This window comes from Ptychodera flava, chromosome 4 (assembly GCF_041260155.1).
Source record: "Ptychodera flava strain L36383 chromosome 4, AS_Pfla_20210202, whole genome shotgun sequence".
Taxonomy (NCBI): Eukaryota; Metazoa; Hemichordata; class Enteropneusta; family Ptychoderidae; genus Ptychodera; species Ptychodera flava.
This window is the reverse complement of record NC_091931.1, coordinates 1,156,101-1,174,162: the sequence shown is the minus strand read 5'-3', so window position 1 is coordinate 1,174,162 and position 18,062 is coordinate 1,156,101. Positions and strand designations below refer to the sequence as shown.

The 18,062-nt window shown below is 37.5% G+C and overlaps 1 protein-coding gene across 3 annotated transcripts in view; it reads right to left on the bottom strand.

The window, feature by feature from the left end:
• Nucleotides 1-3,193: 3,193 nt before the first annotated feature.
• Nucleotides 3,194-18,062, bottom strand: part of LOC139130336 (protein arginine N-methyltransferase 9-like) — a 41,042-nt gene continuing 26,173 nt past the window's right edge. For 2 of the 3 annotated variants that reach the window (XM_070696092.1, XM_070696093.1), the window contains exons 8-10: nt 16,116-16,785; nt 12,984-13,137; nt 3,194-4,201 (exon numbers count right to left, since the gene is read on the bottom strand). In XM_070696092.1, coding sequence (XP_070552193.1) covers nt 3,842-4,201; nt 12,984-13,137; nt 16,116-16,785 — 1,184 coding nt within the window. In that variant the 3' untranslated portion in view covers nt 3,194-3,841. Of the gene's footprint in view, nt 4,202-12,983; nt 14,205-16,115; nt 16,786-18,062 lie in introns of those variants that run through there. The other variant, XM_070696094.1, reaches the window with a different exon arrangement.

Here is an 18,062-nt window from a genome sequence, read left to right as displayed (position 1 = left end):
CTAAGCTCTAAGCTACGTACATAGAGTGATGGTAAGCTGGAGACTGGCTTGAGTACACGTGGGCCAAGAGAGATATACACGCCCCCATGAATAATAATGACAGCTCATGAATAATAATCACATGACACTACGTCACATTTAGTATTCTCAAAGTATTCTATTCTGTGTTTCGGAGAGAAAACCTAGTTTCAGGAAAGTATACAATAACATAACACTAGTCTTATTAAAGTTATTATTTACTTTGGTCATTGATAAACAAATGATCACATATGCAAGTTCAAGTTTATTACATTTATGGTTGAGTTTTATTACATTTATGGTTAATTTGTTTATTACATTTGTGGTTGCAGGTTGTTACATTAATGGTTGACAGTTTTATTACATTTGTGGTTGATTTTATTACAATTGTGGTTGATATTACATTTGTGGAGATTATTACATTTGTGGAGGTTACAGGAATGATCCAATGTGATATATTCAAATTATGATGAAATCTTCATTATTGTATATTTTTGCAGCTATTTTAGCCACTTTTTTCTGGCCACTAAAATGAGCTATCAAAAATTTCCACCTTCTTCATCAACATGTGTCAAAAATAGTTATTCTTTACATAAACACAGCAGAGCTATATCGGCCGCTAGGTCGCTTGTATAGTTCTTCCATCGACAACATGGAGCTTATTAGATAAAGCTGATTGTTTGTCATCCTCCACTCTTCTGATTATAATCCATCAACAATTGACTTCTGCTGAGAGCATTGGTCACACAGCTTTGATGTTTACAGACTCCTTTGAATGGTCCACATCCAATTTGTTCAAATTGTAATGAAAAATGCAAAATATTATCTTTTGGGGCAAATTCTTGCCATTTTGATTAAAATTCCTCTCAGAATCTGCTGGTCTTATTGCTTTGAAAGCTACACAATAGGTTCCTTGGGACGATGTATGCTATACGTTTTAAAATTATCAATTAAAATATGCAATACTGTATTTTAAGAGCAATTTGCTATTTGTGGTAGAGAATCTAACAATTGCCTAATTGCCCTGAAAGTTGGAATACAGGGTGCATTTGGTAATGTACACCAAATCTCTGTAATTTGCAATGAAATATGCTATATTGCAATAGTGATGCAATGGGAAAAAATCTGCCTCAGCTCCAGAACTCCTGGTCTGATAGCTTTGAAGTTGTGGTAGCTGTCATGTCTGGGTTATCAACACAGTTTATTCTAAGGAGAAAATGTGTGTTATATACAATGCAACTGTAAGTCGTGATGTGAAATCTGCTGTATTAGGCTTCTACTTGATTTAGCATATTAAATCTTTCCATTGTTTCTCAAGTTCGGCACAAATATTTGATTTTTTTATGGAAAAAGTCAACCTACTGGTGCATATTTCAGTACAATATTTGTCAAACTTCAATGAAAAATTGTCACCAAATTTTTAACTAGATAAAAGTTATGAATGATTCCATCAATGAACAAGTAAAGTTTACATCACTTTCTCAAAACAGCAGTTAATTTTTAGCTACTATAGACTATAGTCTATAGAAGCTATTGGGATGGGTATCCGTCCGGCGTCCGGCGTCAGTCTGTATGTATGTATGTATGTATGTATGTATGTCCGTTTGTGAGGCGTCCGTCCACTCAAATATCTTGAGAACCGCAGTACTTACTGATTTGATATTTGTTGTGTAGATGAAAAATATGATTTTGAGAAACTTTTTTTTTTTATTTTTTGATAATGTTGAAAATAGGCAAATTAATGCCAAAAAAGGTGTTTTTGGTAAAAAATCTTCTTCTTCATAACCGCTGGTCAGACAGCTTTGTTATTTGGTATACAGGTCCCTAAGGATAACCCAACTTAGATTTGTTCAAATTGTGATGAAATATGCAAATGTGTATTTTTAAGGAATTTTTTGTCATTTTTGGTTAAAGTTTGACTTACATTGTATGTAAGTCTTGTACTGTATAAACCCTATCAGTTCACCCAGAAAAAAATAATTAATATGTTTTTAAATAATTGAATTAATTAGGAAATCATCAAAGCCAAAATAATTTAGTGTGGAATTATCAGAAAGTTCAACTTTTTTTGACAGTTCATAGTGAATTGAGGATTAAAACATGTAAAGGCAACTTTCCTGAATCCCAACTTTGATATATTCTGAACCACCATTTATATTATCTAAAAGAAATTGTTCATAATAGTTTGTCATGATAGGGTGGTCAAATAAATAGAGATAGAGAAAGTTCTAATTTCCATTTATGGTTGACTTGGTAAGGATAAAATAAGATTACTTTTTGAGGAAAAAAATAGAGTGGTCAATTAAAAGAGTGGTCAAAGTGATAGGGTTTTTATGGTAAAGCTGGGCTGTAAGATTCCTCATGTGCTATTTATAGCAATTATGCAATCTGTGTAAACAGTGCAATGAAAGTGTAACATGATTCCTTATGATGCTTTTGATGACCTTGAACTTCTTAAGTTTCAAACATTTGTCTCTTCAGTGTGCTTTCTCTGAGTACGTACAGTCTCAACTTATTCAACAGAACTTACTTACAATGTTAATTTGAAAGTTAAAATGTGCTTGGTTAATAGAATGAAAATACTGATATTAAAAGATAACCAGCTCAAGATTCTTTATAACCTGACAGATATGCTGTTTTTTTATGACGTAAATCTTGATTTAAGCAAGTCTTGTTTACTTTAATTAGAATGTAATTAACTCTCGTTTATTTGCTATTATAGACTAATATACCGGTAGTCTGTTGAAATATGCAAATCTGTATTTTTACGGAATTTTTTTCCATTTTTGGTCAGGTCATCCTGAAATGAGCTATCAAAGATATCCACCTTCTTCATCAATACATGTGTCACAAAAGGTTATTCTCTACATAACACAGCAGAGCTCTGTCAACTGTTGAGTCGCTTGTTTTTTCAAAACCGCTGGTCAGCCAGCTTTAATATTTGGTTTACATGTCCCTAGGATGACCTTAGTGAGATAATTTCATAGAGTCAGGAAATACTTAATTTTGTATCCATGTCTATAGTAGCTTCAGGGACTTTGGCCCTATGTTTTATGAATATTCAATGTTTGACAATTATTCATGGAGGTTTGAAATATTTCCTACTCAAAAGCCCGGTGCATGTTTAGTGTAAACGATCCAACAAACTTGAAATAATAGAAATTACATCAAGGCACCGTATCATATGACATATTTATTATGAACTGCCTGGAAGTGTTATCAAAACAGTAATAATCCTTCAGAGTGCATCTGTTCCAAATGAGAAACAATCATGAAATGTCATGCTTGTGCCCAGAAACCATCGAATTTGTTTTGGTTGATTTTTGACCTTTCTATTAAAGTGTAATTACAGGGTCAATACTTGGCATTCAAGGAAGATGTGTAGGAATGTTAGAAAAAGACAAAAGAGCTTTTTAAATGGGGCAAATGTTGCATTAACTGTATGACAAAGGTTCACATACAAAGTCACAAAACTAAAAAATCTTTGCAGCTTTGCAAGATAAATTTCAAGTTGACTGTAATAGTATCCTGTTCAATTGTAAACTCATGTTGCGTTAAAAGAGGACTACTTGAACAATCTTATGAACATTTCATTTCTTACATTCCCCAGTGACAGTTTGTTTTGTTATCTATAACACAGATAAAGTCTACATGTAAAGTCTGATCTTCATGAGGTTATAGACATTTGGGTCCATGATTAGGTTCATGAAAATAATCCTTTCAATTGAATGGTAAAAAATGAAAAAAAAGGTTATTTCTATCCATATATTTTGGTCAACTCCTAATATTGACACACAGACCTGGCAATGGAAACAAATTTCAACTATTTAAGCAGTCTAATATCTATACAACTATCTTTCAGCGTAGCTTTCACTTCTATTGTCTCTCCTTTATGTACATTGACAGCATTCTTCATAATAACAGCTGCCTGTCTCCAGTGTGTCTCCCTATCTAATGTACATATTGTATGATCTTTGTCAAGGTGAACCTCAAACCAGAATACAATAGCTGTGATTGAAGAATTCTCAAGTACAGGTACTCTGACCGTTACTTTGTTTTCTAAATACAGAGGGAGTGCATTGACGTCAGAATTGCTGGTAAAATCTAACTCCATCAACTGAAATGCATCAGTAATTCTCTGGTGAGACAATGTTATCATATCCACATCCAAGTGAGTTGTTGCCTAGGATAAAACAAAAAATTATGTGTAAGGTTATTATTTCCTGTGCATTTCACAGTGTGATCAGTCTGAGGGTCTTGTTGGTCATGTAAAGACTATCTTGATGAAGGTTGGTGATATACACACATTGGACAGCCATGATGGTGTCAATCATCTCAACTACGTATTTTGGCCTTCATTTTGGAAGTATGGACAAAGGCCAAAATATGTAGTCCAGATCGTAGACAAGCCATGATGGTGATCCCTCAAAGACATGACATTGTACTAATTAATGAACACATTTTTAGCTCACATTTGGTTTTACCAATGTGAGTTTATCGTATAGGCTGAAGTCGATGGCGTCTGTATGTATGTGTGTATGTATTATGTATGTATGTACAGTATGTCCGTCAACATCAAAAACACGCAAACCGCTGCACGTTTCAGCTTGGTATTTGGTGTGTGGATGCATCCTGGGCTATAGATGGGATTTTGTTCAAATGAAGTCTGCATTGCCAAAATTATGCAAATGAGCTTACAAAATGTGAAAATGGTTAAGAATTAATAACTCAAGAACCGCTTTTTTGATTGCTTTGAAAATTTGTGTGCAAATACCTTAGGTGAACCTTATACAGTTTTATGAATATTGTGCAGATATCCTTAATTTTGTATTTTTGCTGAATTTTTTTGTGATTTTTCTCATTTTCAGTAAAAATTCTTCTTCTCTGAAACCGCCAGCCTAATCGCTCTCAAATTTGGGTTGTCTCTTTGCAAGGGTGTTACTCTTCTAATTTGTTGAAATTATGATAAAATTGGGAAAATTACTATTTTTGTGCAATTTTGTCATTTTTGGTCAAAAAATCTTAGACAGTATTTCCTTTTTAAAACCACTGGACAGACAGCTTTCATATCTGGTACACAGACGTACAGAGATGACAATAGTTAGATATGTGGAAATTGTCCTGAAATATAAAAAATACCGCAATTATACGGTGTCGCTCAAATTTGATCAGAATTGGTATATACCAGTATGGGTTACCAATGATCAACAATAAATGTTGTTTCTATCTGTTCAGTGGAGGAAAATTCTACATTGATGTTATGACAATGATTTCTGCACAGTACAACCAGAAAAACGACAAGAAATATTTAAACCAAAAAAACAAGAATGACAAAAGTAATTAAGGTCTAACTTTAGGTACTGGAGGTCAACTTTAGCAACATGCATATCAGAAACAAGCCCCTCTTAGTTTAGTATAAACAGTCTTCCCCATCTACTGTCTATGGTTGCAGCTGGTCAGTTAATACATGTATGTAACAGTTCATAAACAATGACAGGAAATGAGTCAAGATCAGTGGAGTTTGCCTGTTTCTCAATGGCATGCCTCCTGTACATTTGCAGGATTTCACTTTTTCTTACCTCATTTGCACATTTTTGACACTGATGTGTTCATTTGAACAAATTCACATCTCAACCCCTGCATCTACCTGTACACCAAATACTGAGATGGTAGCTTTGGCGGTATGGGAGCCTTTGTGTGTGACGGACATACATCCGCACATACCCACAAATATACAGACATGCAAATCAGATGCAAATGAACTGATTCAGCTCATAACCTCACATTGGTAAACCAAATGTGAGCTAAAAATTGTATTTTTAAGACAATATTGTCATTTTTGGTCAAGAAAACTTTATCTCAAAATTACTTGTTTGATAGCTTTGTAATTTGGTATAAAGTCCCGAAAGATGTTATTAGATAAATTTTCTGCTCAAAGTGTTGGGAAACCCCAAAATTTGTATATTTTAGGTACTTTTCTCAGTTTGTGACCTTAAATGACCTACACCAACCCAGGATATGTTGTGAGACAATTTTGAAGGCTGTGAACATAATTTTGTCATATTTGGTACCAATTTGTAGGAAAATTTGATCCAGAAAACAAAGCTGAGGTGATTTTTTTCATTTTGGACCAATTTTTGCAACTTTTCTATGTAAGACATACAAGAACTGATGAGAAATTTGGATCCAGGATAATTCCCGATGTTGTAATCACCGCCCACAGTGGAAGGCATTTCACTATCTGTAACTAACTTAAGTGCTGTTTACATTAGAATGATAACACTCATGGCATTAATTAAAAATCTCCAAGGTTGTAAATGTACTTCCTGTCATTTGGTCTTATGTAATACCAAGGGGTGGAACATTTGATATTCAGGAGGGGGTAGGGTCTAGAAGATTGATGATGCAGCATTACTTTTTTACCAGATCCCTTGTGCATTTTTGCCCACTCCCACCTTTTCTTTTTTTATCAAGCCTTCTCTGTTTTTTGTTGTTGACATTTGCTTATGTATTTAGGATCTGCTTCTCCCATTGCTATAGAAGTTGATATGCATGTTCCTAAAGATGACCTCCAGTACCTAAGTTGGAGACCTTATTTGCTTTTGTCATTCTTGTTTTTCTGGTTTAAATATTTCTTGAATGGACCAATTCAAACCGAATGTGAGCACATAGTGTCCTTGACGGTATTTTTAGTTATTCCTATCACTACAGGCTATTCCCTGCATATTGTAACATGTCAACAAAATTCAAACCCAGACAAATTACTAAAACAGTCAAGTGTGAAAGCTGGTTTTGAGAATGCATCAGCTTTAGTTACTAGCTCTATTGAGCATTATCACATTAACTGGCCCGTATCTCCACCTGTGTGACGTACACCAGCACAGATAAGAAATCCATATTACCGCTGTTGTACGTCATCAACCCGAACTTTTTTCCTGCAATGGTACCGGTCGTACATGCACGTTGCCACACAGACCGATTTGTCGTGATCGATGCCGTGCTCTCATGCATTTTGACAAAAAGGTGACCCGATAAATCAAATATGGAAATATTTCGAGTCGCTAAAGCTTTAACTATTCCCAAGAATCGAATGAGGATACCGTAGACCGTTATAATGGTTCAGTAACGTAACGGCTCCAGTCGTAAGGCTCAAAGTGGACGTTGACGTACCTGGCGATCGCCAAGCGACGTCGTACCTGGCGATCGAGGTTGGCGATAAACCCGAAATATACACCTCAACGAAAGTTCAACTTAATAAATGAGTACCGTATAATCTTCGGGAAAGCGACATAGAAGGCACAAGCATAAAGTCATTTTACGAACAACGATAAATTTCCTTCATCACACAAATTATTCCGTCGTTTCTCGATCGGAATAAAACCTGCAGCGTAAGGCTAATAGTGAAAACATAAGCTGTCGACCTAAAGTGCAGCGCCGTAGTAATCCGATGTATTTCGAAAGTTGACGGACAACACTCACAACAGAACAGAGTTCCCGTCAAGTAACAAAATTGGGATGTACCTACGGGCGATATATGTGTCACAGCAAACATCAAAGTCCGTAAGACGAAAAATTGACAACCGAGATGGCCACCGGCGAAGACCGGTGACGGCAGTGCCCACTGTACAACTTACAAGCGTACACTCTGTGTCAGTGTGTGTCATTGATCTGAAACTTTCGGGCTCGCCAAGGTCGTAAACTTGTGATATTTTAAAATCCACAGCATCTCTAAGAATGATAACTACTTTTTCGATCGTGTCGTTGCATTAGTTTCATAAATATAATTGTAAATATTCTAAATAACTCAAAATACTATGGTTATCCGTCGCTAGCGCGGTGAAAGTCATGTCCGCCGATGGTAGACTTGCCTTGGCATCGGTCCAGCGCAAGACAATGATTGACATGCGCACGTGACCAAATCCGTATCTCTGATTGGTTGAGATACTATTTCATGTATCAAAAGTGTACAATAGACACTGTTTATTGGTATTTTATGCGGGAACGAGCCTGAGTGCGGGGATCGAGGCTAGCCATGTGCAGCATTCATATTGTAGCCGCGGACTTGCTAAACCCGCACCTTCCCGCCAGTCCGTTTCTTATGTAAGAATTTTTTCTCAAAATGACACTAGAAGGCGCCCTGGATTATTCGTTTACCGAATGGTGTGAAAAGAAATGCCTGACAAAGGACACGATAGACAAGTTGGTAACCGAAGAAATAAGTACGACTGAAGTCCTGAACACCATACGGGAACAAGATATCGTTGCCCTGGCGCTGCCGTTGGGCCAGCGTAGCCTTCTGAGACGAGCAGTACAAGAGCTTGCAGCCAAACCTCAAGCTGAAGATAAGAGAGAAAAGGTAGAGAGTGGCGGGAAGAAAGGGACAGAAACGCCTGTTACGACGAAATCATTGGCAAAAGACAAACTACTGAACGAGCTGGTAGAATCATTAGGGAATGACGCCCTTAAGGACATACTAGATGGTGACACAAGCTCTGGATCTGGTCCCGCGCAATTTGAGAAGGGTGCGAAAAGTGAGAAAAAGCCGCTTCTTATCCCTGATTTCATTACATACGGCAAAGGCGTAGTGGAGCCAAGTGATGAAACTGAACTTATGAGTGACGGTAATACCAAACTGGTCGTACGCACAACGAAAGCACGACCCAAACCGGACCAAGTGTCCCTTGCCCAGTGGGTTTCTGCGAATGCACGAATCATGAAAAAGGGTATAGAAGCTGGTGAAATGTCAAGCGATGATATTGTAGGGTACCTTAACCATACCATCAACGTTGGGGACTATGCCCAGACTTTAACAACGCCCTCCGTGATGACATACGATAACGAATATCGGAAGAAACAAGCCTCAGCAAAAATGAAGCGGGGCGATGTTGATTTGCACCTGTCCCTGTATTATCTGGACAAGCGACAAACTCCATTTCAGACCTCTACAAAGCGCCAGCAACAGAGGTCATGCCAACAGGATCGCACTGGCAAAGAAATATGTTACGATTACCAAAATCGAACTGGATGTCAAAGGCCCACATGTCGCTTTGCTCATGTTTGCATTGAAAAGGGATGTGGGAGAGATCATCCCCAATTTCAACACGGTGGTTTGCAAGATACTACCAAGCAACCATAGGACGAGGTTACAGCCCACTGACAGAGCATTTGGATGTGTGGGAGAGGGAACTTTCTGCAGATTCAGACAGGGACTTTCTTCTACACGGATTAAAACATGGATTTGATATCATTGACCCTGATAGCTCATTGACACCAGTTGATAGGAATAATTATCAGTCAGCCACCTCTAGTAAATTCAGAGAGGCGGTTGAGACACAATTGCGAGAGGAAATTAACCAAGGAAACTACATCGTCACCCATGATAAGCCTATATTGATCAGTAGCTTAGGTGCTGTTGAAAAATCAGAAGCCGGGAAAATCAGGCTCATTCATGACTGCAGCAGACCAGTTGGCAAGGGTGTAAATTCAAAAGCCACAGCAGAACACTTCACATATGAAACGATTGACTCTGCAGTTAAACTGTGCAAAAACAACTCCTATATGGCTAAAATTGATTTGAAATCAGCGTACAGACAAGTCCCAATCAGCAAAGCCTCTCAAAGGGCTACCGGGTTGAAATATCAGTTTACAGGAGATAATTCATGGACTTACTTGATTAACACTAGACTGCCATTTGGTGCTGCGAAAAGTCCCGAGATATTCAATAGGATAGCCCTAAGTGTTGTTCGTATGATGCGCAGGAGAGGTTACAAAGCAACAATCGTGTACTTAGACGATTTCCTGATTATCGCGGATTGTAAGGCAGTGTGTGAGCAGGCCTTCCACACACTACTGCAGTTATTGCATGACTTGGGCTTCACTGTGAATAGGCAGAAGGTTGTGGCTCCCACTCATCGTTTAACCTTTTTAGGAGTTCAAATCGACACTGTCAAGCAAACCCTTTCATTAGATGACAGAAAGCTGGCGGACCTCAAAATATGTCTTTCCATATGGGATGGGAAGAAACGTGCAACAAAGCGTGAATTGCAACAGCTTATCGGTAAGCTGAATTGGGCGTCAAAGGTTGTGCGTGGCGGACGTACATTCTTGCGAAGATTAATTGATTTGATGACCACAGTGCGTCAACAGCATCATCATGTGCGACTTAACCAGCAAGCGAAAGCGGATATAAAATGGTGGAAAAACTTGTGCAGTGTATTCAATGGTACGGCCTTTTTCATTGAAAAGCACCCGTTGCCCATACAGGAATTTTCCACCGACGCGTATATAATTGGCGGCGCCGGCTATTTCAAGACGGACTGGTTTTATACCCCATGGCAAGCAGATTTTCCAGAACTCACTCATTGTCATGTAACATTAAAGGAACTATATGCTGTGTTAATTGCGTGTAAACGTTGGCATCAGCTATGGAAAAACAAAATGTAGTGGTGTACACAGACAATATGGCTACTATGTACATGATCAATTCTGGTACTAGCCATAACAAATTGGCAATGGCATGGTTGCGGAACGTGTTCTGGCTATCTGCAACCTCAAATTTCTGCATAACGGCTCGTTACATACCGTCTAGTCAGAACTTAGCAGATTCATTGTCAAGGTTACATGAAATAAAACACTACTTTAAGGCCATGGAATTCCTCAAAGCCAATGCAATGGAACACATTCGAGTTGGTGCTTGGTGCACTAGGAATATGACTTATGAGTCTTACCAATTACTTTTACAGGACCTCTGCAGGACCAAATGGACTTACTGGATCAAGAAATGAGGGCTTACAAACGCTCAGCATACGCTGAATCCACGAAGAGAACGTATAAAACGCACCGTGACACTTTTCTGCGTTTTTGCCTTATTTTGGTTTCAAACCGGTTCCAGCAGAAACCATAACAATTTGTAGGTATGCAGTGTTCCTGTCCAGGACACTAAAACCCTCAAGTATTCCAGGTTATTTGAATATTATTCGTATAATGCATGAGGAAACCGGGCTACCTAACCCATTGGAAAATAATTGGTTTCTTGACATGGTCATGGTTCTCCACCTGTACAAAAACTACCTATTACACCAGCTGTTCTGAAGGATATCCATAGCCAGCTAGACATGTCCATTCCAATAAATATTACTTTTTGGTGCACTTGTATTATTGCCTTTGTGACATTTGCAAGAAAATCGACACTACTCAATAAGTCTTCAGATTTTCATGATCCTCGTAAATCACTTTGTAGAAAAGACGTGATTTTTACTCCAGAGGGCGCTGTTTTGACCATTAGACATTCAAAGACAATACAGTTTGGTCAGAGAGTCCTCAAGGTCCAAATTCCCAAAATTGCAGTCTCTCTACTTTGTCCAGTAGCAGCGTTAAAGTCTATGTTCTTATGCACTGAATCTTCGAAGCCTTGTGATCCTCTATTCATGTATTCCACAACTGGGAAAGACAGCGGGCTTCGGTGTCTCACGCATTCAAAGTTTGTGCAGTTACTGAAACTTGTTTTAAAGTCAGCAGGTTATGATTCAAAGCAGTACTCAGGTCATTCATTTCGTAGGGGCGGGGCTTCATTCGCATTCAATATTGGGATTCCCCCATTATTGATCAAATACCAGGGGGATTGGAAGTCTAACGCATTTGAAAAATATATTTGCCTTAGAAGTGAGACCCAACAAAAAATGGCTAAAGTCTTGTCAGTTGCCATGGCAATGTAGGTTAGTGTGGCTAGTAGTCTGGTCCAATTTCATTGGTTGTGTTGGGGGCATTGGCGGAGGTTGTGTTGTCAATAAAAATTGACCTGTTACCCCCAACACTGTTTGCTGTAGTGTGTTAGCATAAAGTGTACAATAGACGCTGTTTATTGGTATTTTATGCGGGAACGAGCCTGAGTGCGGGGATCGAGGCTAGCCATGTGCAGCATTCATATTGTAGCCGCGGACTTGCTAAACCCGCACCTTCCCGCCAGTCCGTTTCTTATGTAAGAATTTTTTCTTCCAGTTTTCTCCATTCCTCCCCCTGGGGGCGGAGGTTGTGTTGTCAATAAAAATTGACCTGTTACCCCCAACACTGTTTGCTGTAGTGTGTTAGCATAAAGTTCAGCTTAATCGGATTTATGAATGAAAGTATGCCTGCAAATCTCCTGGGTGACGGGCCGCTTTACTCAATAAATGAAAGTAATCCGCGTAAGGAAAAACACAAAATCGCGATAGAAACCACGCAATTTGTTACAATAATTTTGATCCATCCACATCAAAGAAAAATAAGAAGACTGTTCATGTGATAAATATATAATCCCATGGAATTTTTCTCTGTTTGACGTCATCGTATACGAGTGTTTTTCGCGGAGCCCATGGGATTATATATAAATATGAGGCATGCAGGGAATTATATTTTAAGGTAGAATGTGCATCATGACAGATATTTGGACTCTCTTAATTTTTCAATTTTTTCCTGCTCCAGCACTTGTGGGGGCTCATTTTGAAGCTCTTGGAGTAAAAAAAACTTTCATCATCTTAGTTTTTTGAAAATCAAAAATTTTATTTTTCTGCATAGACTTCACAAAGGATGGCGGCCATTTTAAATTTCAAATATTGGTAAATCTTGGATAATTTGTTTCTGTATAAATTTGCAGAGTGACCCCCAATTTATATTCATAATTTTAAAAGTGAATGGTTGAAAGATTCATTGACAAAAGTTTGAGGAAAAGTTTTCTCTTTCGCTTTCAAGACGCATACTAGCTTAACAGATACATAAATGGTCAGATCTGTGTTAACCAATTACTCTGGCAAGATATTCAACTATACCATAACACAAACCAGGCAGTGACCTGTTGCTGGATATAACAGTTTGGAGTGAAAACCGTTAAATTATCCTGTACCATACAACCTTGTTGCACAATACTGTACCTCATGCAATTGACAAAACATCAGGCTACATTTCATATACAGATATGGAGTAGTACTTACCTGAAATATATTGACAAATGGAGCAATATGGAGACCAAGAGTATGTTGATCATCAATTACACAACTATCTTGTAGAAGTTGAGTTGAGTGTATACACATTGCTCTGATGGATACGCCACTCGGTATCATTGAACCATTCCCACGAAGACTGGTTCTAAAATTTGGATCAAAATTTACAAGTCTTATATCTCTTGATAAAAGTTTAAATATTACGGTATTAAATTGATTCTTTCATTGTCCTTGGATAGGCCAAAAGGAACTTTTCTGAAGCATAACCAAAAGATTTTGAATTATCAATCGTACTGCTGCAAAATTCAATAAATGCACATTCAAAAGTACAACAGCTTTTAGCATTGGCATAGATTATTTTCTCCATTTATTATATTTATTATTTATTTGTTTGTTTGTTTATTTGTCTGTGTAAATATTTATGTATTTGATGGGTCAACAGGCTCAAAGGTTAAATTACAGACTGAGAAAAATAACAGGATACAAACAAACAAACAGTCTGGTTCCCTGCCCCTTTCTACCACTGCGCCAAGAACAGGGTCAGGTATGTGCCATTCTATCCACGGCTGAGATTGGACGACACTATTGAACATGTTGATTGGCTAATAAAGTTTCATGGGTATAGTCTGCTCCTGTGTCTGCTGTATTGTCAATTATATGTTGTTCAAAAAAACCCTTGATTTTGTCATTTTGGACGAGGTATGCACTTTCAAAAGTCAATCACCAAGGTATTTCACCTTATACAAACCATATTCTACAAACCATAACGGATTGATTGGTTGAAGGCTTGGGTTTATGATAACTGCCCTGCCTTGTTGCTAAGTTACTGTCAAGGACTCAGTCATTTTGAATGTTCCAACCTGACATCGCGCATCTGCCAGTTTGCCTAAAATCTGGGCAAAATGGCCAGCACATACCTGACCCTTTTCGTGAATGTAGCACCAGTAGCAGTAGAAAGGGGGCAGGGAACCAGACTAATACTTACCTGGCCATTACAATGTCAGACACCCAGTCTATACATACCTGGCCATTACAATGTCAGACACCCAGTCTATACATACCTGGCCATTACAATGTCAGACACCCAGTCTATACATACCTGGCCAGTGTAACCTCCATAAATGTAATAATCTCCACAAATGTAATATCAACCACAATTGTAATAAGATCAACCACAAATGTAATAAAACAGTCAACCATTAATGTAACAACCTGCAACCACAAATGTAATAAACAAATTAACCATAAATGTAATAAAACTCAACCATAATTGTAATAAACTTGAACTTGCATATGTGATCATTTGTTTATCAATGCCCTGATAAAACAATAACTTTAATAAGACTGGTGTAATGTTATTGCATACTTTTCTGAAACTAGGTTTCCTTTCTGAAAGACAGAATAGAGTACTTTGAGAACACTATCAGAAAACGGCGAGGTACCGATCAAACCATTAGATAATGGAAGTGGAACAGCAGTTCTAGACACTGATAATTACATAATAAGGAAGCCTCAAAATAACTCGTCAACCAGAGATACCACACAAAGTTTATGACTGATGACTCAGAACAAATAACAAAGAAATGTAAAACCTTATAACAGAAACTTACAACACAAAACATGTTGACGAGAACATATATCTATATTTCAATCTAGTAAAAATACCGCAATTATACGGTGTCGCTCAAATTTGATCAGAATTGGTATATACCAGTATGGGTTACCAATGATCAACAATAAATGTTGTTTCTATCTGTTCAGTGTAGGAAAATTCTACATTGATGTTATGACAATGATTTCTGCACAGTCCAACCAGAAAAACAACAAGAAATATTTACACCAGAAAAACAAGAATTACAAATGTAATTAAGGTGTGAAACTTTAGGTACTGGAGATCAACTTTAGCAACATGCATAGCAGAAACAAGCCCCTCTTAGTTTGAGTATAGACGGTCTTCCCCCCTCTACTGTCTGTGGTTTCAGCAGGTCTGTTAATATGTAACAGTTCATAAACAATGACAGGAAATGACTCAAGATCAGTGGAGTTGGCTTGTTTCTTACTGGCATGCCATCACTCCTGCACATTTGCAGGATTTCACTTTTTCTTACCTCATTTGCACATTTTTGACACTGATGTGTTCGTTTGAACGAATTCACGTCTCAACCCCTGCATTTACCTGTACACCAAATACTGAGATGGTAGCTCTGGTGGTATGGGAGCCTTTGTGTGTGACGAACATACATCTGCACATACATACCCACAAATATACAGACATACAGACGCCACCGACTCATCATATAAGCTCTTTTTGGTATTTATATACAAAACCAAATATGAGCTAAAAACAACACGATCATTGCCTTGAACACAGTAGAACAAAATTGGACATCCTAGCATCCCAAGTGAAGGAACAAACTTCAAGTGGTACAACATAGGAATACAGACAATCTATTGATTAGTCCACACAATTTATCCACTGAAGACGAATTTGAGGCGACAGTCCACTCTGGAGTAGAGACTGCACTGATGTTCAGATTACAGCTTTGTCTCGCCATGGCCAATCAGTTCTGTACACAAAACAGGGAAACTTCAAAATAACTTGTCATAACAAAGAATAACAAAGATACACTTTCAAAGATACAAAACACACTAAACGCAAACAATTAAGATATGAATAATGTGTGGAGTTGCTTTCCTTATTACATAGATAAATATTTAACTACTAATTGCAATGACAAAATAGATTTATTACATTTATGGTTGACAAGTATTACATTTATGGGTGATTTTTTTATTACATTAATGGTTACCCTTTATTACATTTATGGTTGATTTTTGTTACATTTATGGGTGATATTACATTTATGGGCGCACTTTATTACAATTATGGTTGATGTTACATTTATGGAGATTATTACATTTATGGAGGTTACAGGCATTACAATATCAGATATACAGTCTATACATACCTGGCCATTGCAATGTCAGATACACAATGTATACATACCTGGCCATTGCAATGTCAGATACACAATGTATCCATACCTGGCCATTGCGATGTCAGATACCCAGTCTATACATACCTTACCATTGAAATATATCAGACACCAAGTCTATACTTACCTGGCCATTGCAATGTCTTCTAAAACCCTTTGTCTAAAGACTCCCCTACTTTCAATAATATCAGCAATTAATAGGTCTACCATGTCACCATCTTGGATTTGGCCATACTCTATGACATCACCTTCTATTGTGTTACATGTTAAAATCCACTGCAAGGCATTCTGGCAGTCTTCAACTATGTTTGGAAAATAGACCCTGGTAGCACCAGCCTTGGCAACATGAAGACCAGCAAGAGAGAAACTGGGGGAAATATCCATGGTAACAAACTTTGTTTTTGCTGTGGATGCTCCTTTACATTGCTGACTGTATTTTGTCACATGATCAGCAACATTAGTTGTTGTGTTACATATTTTATGTCTGTCAATAGCACTTCTTATCACATCATGTAAAATATTCTGATATTTGACATCATTAATTGCCATGATTTCTTCATGTGACAAGACAAATGCTTGGTCATTCTCCTTATTACTAACAATTCCATCGACTGTGTTTGTATTTGCATCACTAGGATCACTGATGTCATCTTGATTTGAACTTTGCTGTATCACTGTATCTCCACCTGTATTTTGCATTTCTTGCTGAGCTACAGCTGGGATGTGTAGGCTGAGGTGACTATCCTTGTAGGCTGCAGTGACAGTTACTGTGTTGCCAGCTTGGATATCTCCATCACCTGTTGATTCAAATGTAGTGATGAACATTGGTGAGATACACGTATTGGGAGAGCATTGACTAGGGACATGTTCACTATAAAACCAACAAGTTTTCATGTTGTGCGTTAATTTCTGTGTAAATTCACTTTATGGCCCATTTTACATTTAAAAAATATGTACAGTGCCTGCACAAACATTTGCTGCACTTAAGGTAAAGGGCGACGAATTCGGACGCGCACACGCTTTAGAACATTTCTGCGCAGATTTAACTCCAGCCTGCCGCAAATGGGTTATTTTGTAGCGCATGTATTTAACATCACCTGTCATTGTTGAAATTGCGCTTTTACCTAATTTTTTGACCCAGTCTCTTAGAAATACATGTGACCTTTAACCTTGTCATATTTTGACCCCCTAGGAAGCTGGTTTTTATTCAATATGAGCGCAAAATTAACATTTCTCTCCCATTTACATGGCGCATATTACCCATTCACCTGGAGATATCGTAAAAAGTAGCGTGGTGACACCCTTTTATTAAAAGTGTAAACTAAATGGTATTATGTCAGGATTTTATTCGCCAAGTTTGGTCAAAATGACACCATTCAAAGCGACAGGAAGAAAGTTCGAAAATTATGTAGTGATATAATTTCGATATCGTCATTTTGTAATCGATACTTATGTTAAAATTACTTTACAAACATCATGAAAACTATACATTCGATAGATATGGATCTTAATTCTTGGTATTTATTAAAATTAACTCATTTGCTAAACGTTTTATTATTGCTTTCTTTAGTTTAAGTGAATTATATCATTTTTATTTATTTCTAACGACGCCATTTTAACGTCCGTTTCCATGGAAACGAGCGTGGTGACCCCCATTTTTTATTTCATTTTTGCACTTGCATAACTTCAAAGAATATTTGTGCAAAGTTTCAAGAAAATGACACCACAACCTAATTTTGACGTAATTCGTAGTACTTCACCTTAATTCAATAACTGTTTTAGTCTGAACCATGCACTCAACATTGGGTTCTTTGTGATGCACTTTTTTTATAGTTGACATAATTCAAATATACAGAGTCCTGAACACCTTTGAAAATGTATACATGTACCTTCACAATGTACCTAGGCAAAACCTTGTTGGCGTGACACATCACATATTTTGCCAGTGACTCAAATAGTTCAGTTTCTTCATGACATTGGTTTTTCCTATCTTGTGACAGTAACCTTTGTCCTGAGAAACATAAGACACTGACAGCCTGTGTTATACCGTATTTCTCGACATGAACACCCATGC